The 6,446-nt window shown below is 58.4% G+C and overlaps 1 protein-coding gene across 1 annotated transcript; it reads right to left on the bottom strand.

Annotated features, from left to right (window-relative positions):
* Positions 1-1,819: 1,819 nt before the first annotated feature.
* Positions 1,820-5,726, bottom strand: FGF19 (fibroblast growth factor 19). Its single transcript, XM_011235601.2, has 3 exons — positions 5,250-5,726; positions 4,779-4,882; positions 1,820-2,134 (listed from the first exon to the last, which is right to left on the bottom strand). Exons 1-3 carry the CDS (start codon positions 5,617-5,619, stop codon positions 1,820-1,822), a joined length of 789 nt encoding a protein of 262 aa, XP_011233903.2. The 5' UTR covers positions 5,620-5,726.
* Between the last annotated feature and the right edge of the window lie 720 nt (positions 5,727-6,446).

Consider the following 6,446-nt stretch of genomic DNA (forward strand, 5'->3'; position numbering starts at 1 on the left):
CAAAGATGTGCAACTTCTCTCACGATTTTTGGCCGTCCTGTTGACTGGTTACTACTGGCAACTAGTGGACAGAGAGCCCGGGGTCCCTGTTCACCAACCCAGCGCACTCAGGATCACCTGCCCCCAGCAAAGAGCTACACGAATACGCGGAGGGGCACACTACGAGTCGGGGTCTGTTTCCTGCACCCGACACGCACCGCCACTGTACCTGTCCTAACCATGCAGACTCCCAGCAGAGGTGGGAGGAGGACGGCGGCACCCAGGCCCGGGCAGCCTCCGCCGCTGGGCTGTAAGCTGAACTAGCGTTCGACCCACCTGAGCCCCACCTGAGCCCCACCTGAGCCTCAGCTTACCGGCTGGCTGTAAGGACTCGGAGCTTGGGAGAAAGCACAATTTTAAATGCAGCAAACACACGGAGCATCTCCTCTGAGCTCAGCACCACGGTCTGCTTTCCCTTCCCTTCCCGCTCTCCCTCACAGGCATCCAGATGGATAACGAAATGCCACTTTTGGTACAAATTGTGCTTTAATGTAGAAAACAAAACTCACGTACATCATAAATACAACTTGGGCGGTATAAATAAAGTAAGAAAATAGAGAGATGTACATATCAAACAAAATAAATTACTCATAAATACCACGTTGGCAACTAAGTGCTGGGGAAGGGCCCCTTTCCCTGCTGCTTCTGCAAGTTACTGGCAAGACCGGGGGCTTCCAAATCCAACCTTTCCTGGCTTTTGAATGAGATGCAGGTCCTCCCTAAGGGGGGAGGCTGTCAAGTCCGGCCACCTGGCAAAGGGCTGGGAACGTGGAAACAGCCCCAGAAGCTGTGTCTGCTCCTCTCTGGTCCACTTCCCCGGCACAGGAGGTAGGTGGGAGCACGCCAGAGCCTCAGCATCGCGCAGGAGACCGTGCAGGAGACCAGGAACGGGGCAGGCCTTTGGGTTTCTGTCCAAAGGGGCACCCCTGTGAAACCCACATGCCCGGAGCAGATGGGATCCCAGGGAAGGAGGGCTGCTGGGGCTGTCCTCGAGTCCTGTCCCTCAGAGCAGGTGGTCGTTCACTCAGAGAACCAGCCCGAGCCCCGGCAAGTGCTGGCTATGTGCACTGGAGGTCAGGGGAGGGGCAGGTGAATTCCCCATGTGCCCTGGGCAGACTGCCAAGTAGTCCAGTGAATGTTATCTGTCCCAGAAGCAGTCATAGTGGGGATTTCTTCAGGTTTACCCAAGCTGGAGGAGGGCCTCTGGGCTCTCCCTGTTCCTGAAGCCTGGTGGGCCGTGCTGTGCCTGGTCAGTTCTGTCCTGGAGGGGTTGGGGGAGAGCCAGCGATCCTCTCTGGAGTGGAGACCTCGATCAATTCTCATGTGGTAGTCAGATTTACCTAAGGTTTCACAAAGCTGATCACCTGTACGTGAGTTTAAAATGATCGCTTTTCTTCTGGCTGCCTCTGCTGGAAATGACGGGAGAGAGAACTGCAGAACATTTCAGCTTGGCATAAGAACGTTCCCAGAGGTAGTGAGTTCCCAGTCAGTGAAGGTATTCAAGCAGGATCAGGGCAGCACAGCAAACTGTCCAGCAATGGCAAAGGTGCGGGGTGGAGGGCTTGCGATTTCATCATCATACAAGTCTATGTGCTAGGAACTGGCACAGCCAACGTACAACTCTGTGTATGTACAAGTTCTAGATGTTTCTTCCTAAAGTGAACTGGAGCACCAGGCCAGGATTGTACTTGTAGAGGCACGGCCAGAACCCCCTTTGCAAGCACCACAGGTCTGGGGTCCTGGCCTCTTAAGGGCAGTGGGAGAGGCGCCACAACCCCACTTATTTCTGGAAGCTGGGACTCTTCACTAGTCCCATTTTGGTGGCGATCCCAAAAGGGTCCATGCTGTCTGTTTCTAGGGGTGCAGAAAACCCGTCCGACTCCGCATGGTCCTGGAGGTCCCTGGGCTCTGCTGGGCTCCCGGGCAGCATGGGCAAGAAGTGGGACAGGGGCAGAAAGCCTCTGTCTTTGTAAAGCTGCCTCTGTTTGGCACCGCTCAGAGAGACGGGGAGACGGTGCTTCTTGGACCGGTACACATTGTAGCCGTCGGGGCGGATCTCCTCCTCGAAAGCACAGTCCCCTGCAGAGTACTGAGGCTAGGGAGAGAAGGGCGGCTGTGAGCACCAGTGGGAGCCCCCTGGGGCCACACCACCAGAAGAAGCAGAGAGGCCGGGCACAGGCCAGCATTTGAGCCACATACTCACTCGGGCCCTCATGACTGGCCCTATGTATCTGTGTACAGTTACATGTAAGTCCGTGCTTAGACGTGTCAATCCACACGTCTAGAGTATGTGGTACATTATAATAATATACGCGTGGGGCTTAGACTCCTATGTCAGCACGATAATTGTAACATTAAATGTTAAACATGTGACGTATACACTGTAACATAAACTTATACACACGTGTTTCATATACCTTTATAACCTTTATATACACACGCGTACTTCAGGCATATTTCATGTATGTTTCACGTACGTACTCATGTCTGTACATACAGGTATCTGTGTATCTTTTACATCTCACTTCGTAAATTTAGTCTTGTTCTGAGCAACAGATGCATGAAATCAGAGGTGCAACACGCCTGTCTGCCTCCCTGACCCCCCACCCTTATGGTGAACACAGGACTATGGACGCGAGCAAGTCCCGGCAGCCACTGACACTTGGGGACACACCGCCCCACTAGGTGTGCTCTCCTAATCCAATCGGAGGCCCAGATTGAAGCATCTACTCCTCATTTAGACCTGAGGAACAGTGGGCCATTGGAGGCCTTTTTGTCTGGTGCCCATGAAGGAAACCTTAGCCCCCCCCCCACCCAGGGCTCCTGTCTTCTGAGGGCTCCTGCCTTCTGTGGCCCAGAGGCTTCCAGGCAGACTGCCAACATTATCAAGATAAAGGCGGCCCCCTCCCCCCAGGCCCAGGACAGAGCCAGCACCCAGCGGGGTGGCAGGAAATGCAAGCCAAAGGGCAGAAAGCAGCCCCTGGGGTCCCAGAACACTGGTAGCCAGAGAGGTACTACTGGGCCAAGCCCTGTGCCAAACTGGGGAAGGTCATTACCCCGTGGGGACACAGAGGGCGGGGAGCCAGGGAGGGCTGGGTGGTAAACAACCCCGGGAGGCACCCAGTCCCGTTTGTGCCCAAGCCTACAAAGGTCGCTGAACTGCAGGTGGGTGAGCACTGTGCTGATAAGGCACTGATAAGGCTCGAGTCTAACGAAGCAACAACATGGCCAGCTCCCTGCACCGGGACAGAGCCACCAGACAGCGGGCGAAATGCAAACTGATAAACAAACAAGGGAAGGAAAAGCAAATGGTGGCACTATTTTACTCTCCCGGTTCTTCGGGAGAAACCAGCACCCCGTTCTCTTCTCCAAACAGAAAAGGAAATGATTACAAGTTGCTTGGAGAAAGTGGTATTTATTAAAAAAAAAAAAAAATCCTCCGTCTTGGCTAAGCCATACCCAAGGTATCAAGAGCCAGAACAGGATTTTAGGGGAAGGGACAACCCTCACCCCAAAATTTGGATTAGAATGGTGGACTAGACACGTCTGCGCCAGCCAGTCCTCCAGCCCTTAGACTCCCCCCCACCGCCCGCCCCGCCCCAAGTAAATGTCACAACAAAAGTTGCAACTGCGGGTTTGGAATGGCTTTGGGTGTCAGCTTTCAGCAAGCCGACCACCTCCTTTCTTTCCCTCCGTTCTGGTCCTTTCACGCAAGACTCCGCCATAAAACCTGAAACAGGACCTCTGGATAAATGGATAAACTGGCCTCAGAGGCACAAAACAACTGCGATACTAAAAAGATTCGCGCTGCGGGGGAGGCCCGGCATCTGCATCTTTTCTGGAGGGCGGGGGCATCCCGGGAGGCGCGGTCTCCCCGCCTCCCCCCACCCCGCCCCGCTCCTCCCGTCGCGCCCCCGGCCCAGCGGGGCTGCATTGAGGCCCTGCGCGGGGCCGGGACCTCACACAGCCTCCTCTGTGCACCCGGGTGCGCGGGAGGGGCGCGGGCTCCTTTTGAACTCCCAGTCTTTGTTCCCGGCGACCAAGACCCGGCATCCGCACACTTCCTGCCCCGAGACCTCGATGGTTACCTGGGCCTTCCCAGCCCGCTCCCCCCCAGCACCCTCCCCCAAAAATCTGCAGTACAGGTGAGCGAAAACACGAGAACACACACGCCACTAGAATATTCTAACGCGTCAGCAAAAACCACACTGCTTTTCTAGTACGTTAAAAATTGAGAAAAATCCCCCCCATCCCAAATGTAATGTTTTCTGACTTATTTGAAGATTGGCTTTTTTAAAAAGATCCAAGTTGTGAACATACTTTCTCGTGCCTTCCTTTTATTTTATACCGCAGGGAGGGAAACGGAGGCGAGGACCACACACGCGCAAGCCGAGACTAAAAAGGCCCGAGGTGGGTTTCACTGTTTAGTGTCTAAGAAAGCCGAGTACAGCGTTTCCTCTGTCCCACTGGGCCGGCCTTCCGCGCAATTGCAAACGCAAAGGCATCTCACCCATTCTCTGGCCACTAGCCCGGGCCATAAACTTCCGTAGAAAAAAATTCGCACTTCAGCTTAATCCGGCCCCTCGCTGTCTTCCCTTCCGAGGTCCATGACGGACCCGGGGCAGAAAGCGAGGAGAGCCTGGATTCGATCCAGCGCGCCCGGCTCCCCTGCGGGGCCCCGCCTGGAAAGAGGCGGAGGTCCCGCACCCCAACGCGATTCCCCCGGTGGAGACACCTACCAGCCCTTGCATCCTGCCGTCCGCGCCCATGCAGAGGTACCGGACGCTGTGCACACCCTTGATGGCCACGGTCCGCAGAGCGACTGCCCTGATCTCCACCAAACCTGGGCGCGACAGAAGCAGAAGGTTGCAGTGGGGACCCGCGGGGCCCACAACACGTGGATGCGGTGGGTGCACAGGCCCAGACCCTCCCCCACTCCCCCATCTCCTCGTGCTGTCTAGGACCCTGGGGAGGGAATGGGACGCCCAGGTGCCAAGATCTGGGGTTCCTGGGAGCGGGGGGTCCGCGGGAACCGAAGGGGGCAAGTGGAGAATAACGCGTGGGTGCGGTGGGTCCACGTGCCGGCACCCCCCTCCCTCAGGTCCCCGCGCTGTCAGGTGCCCCGGGCAGAGAGCATAACGCAGAGGTGCCAAAACGTGGGGTCCCCGAAGGAAGTAAAGGAAAGGACACAGGGGCGAATGGGCACTCACTGTGCGCGCTCTGGCCCCGCGCGCAGTCAACCCCGCCGTCGGCACGGATGCGCAGGAAGCAGCTGGAGAGGCCGTGGGGGCCGGCGGTGTACAGGTGCCGTAGGCGGATGGGCTCACCCCAGCCGTAGTGCACGTGCGGCCCCGCGTCCGAGAAGGCTAGGGGGCGCCCGGCTACCGCCAGGCAGAGGCCGGCTAGGACCAGGGCGCGGGCTACCGCGCACCGGCTCGGCGCGCTCCGCATGGCAACTCCCTTGGGCTCCGCACGCAGTTCTGGCGGCGAGGGTGCGGGAGGCTGGGCGGCTGCAGGACTGTGCGTGCAGAGGCCGGGCGCGTCCCTCGAGCCGGCGGTGCGCTCTAGGTACCTGCGCATTCAGCACTTCTGCTCCGACGGCGCTGCGGCTCGAGACAGCGGCCTTATATAGTGTCTTACCCTCCCGGCGGGTGGGTGCCCGCGACACCCGAGCATTTCTTATCAGGATTGCATCAGCCCTCCGCCCCCCGCACACACCCACTCACACCCCGCCTCCTGCCCCAGCCCCTCCCCGGACCCCGCCCGGGTGACCCCGCCCAGGCCTCCCGGATCTGGGGGAGGAGGAGGCCCCGTTTCACCGGAGGGTTCGGGGGAGCTCCTCCCCGCAGCGCAGGGGCCGGGGGCCAGCTCTCTCTTGGCTGGGAGAGTTTGATTTTATAAAGCACTAAAGGGGACAATCGGTCCCCGCCCCCGCGCCACCGGCTCCCCCAGGGAATGCGCTCGCGGCGGGGCGCTAGCAGAAGCGGGGAGCAGGAATCCCGTGACCAGAGATTGGGGCACTGACCTTTGCATCCCTCACCCCCTGTCCGGAGAAGTTTCGCCTTGGCTTTAGGGCTCTCTCCCCTTAAAAGCCCACATCCACTCCCTCCCACGACGGTCCTAACCGTCATATCTCCAGATGCAAAGCCGTCCATTAGAATTTCCCCCTGCCTCTCGGACTAGCTCACGTTTTCCTGGTCTTATGTTCTCGCGATCCCGGCCCCCCTCCCGCCCCTTTTTACCCCTGTAAATTGCCCCCCGACGGGGGGCCGGGCTCAAGTTCTGGGAGGAACAATGGGGGAGTGGCGCTCGGCGAGCGCTAGATGGCGCTTCCTCCCCGGTTTCGGCCTCTGCGCCGGCTTGAGCAGCCGTACCCAGAGCTGGGAGGCTGGATGGACGGTAGTCCT

The sequence above is a fragment of the Ailuropoda melanoleuca genome, chromosome 16 (genome assembly GCF_002007445.2).
Source record: "Ailuropoda melanoleuca isolate Jingjing chromosome 16, ASM200744v2, whole genome shotgun sequence".
In the NCBI taxonomy this organism is placed as follows: Eukaryota; Metazoa; Chordata; class Mammalia; order Carnivora; family Ursidae; genus Ailuropoda; species Ailuropoda melanoleuca.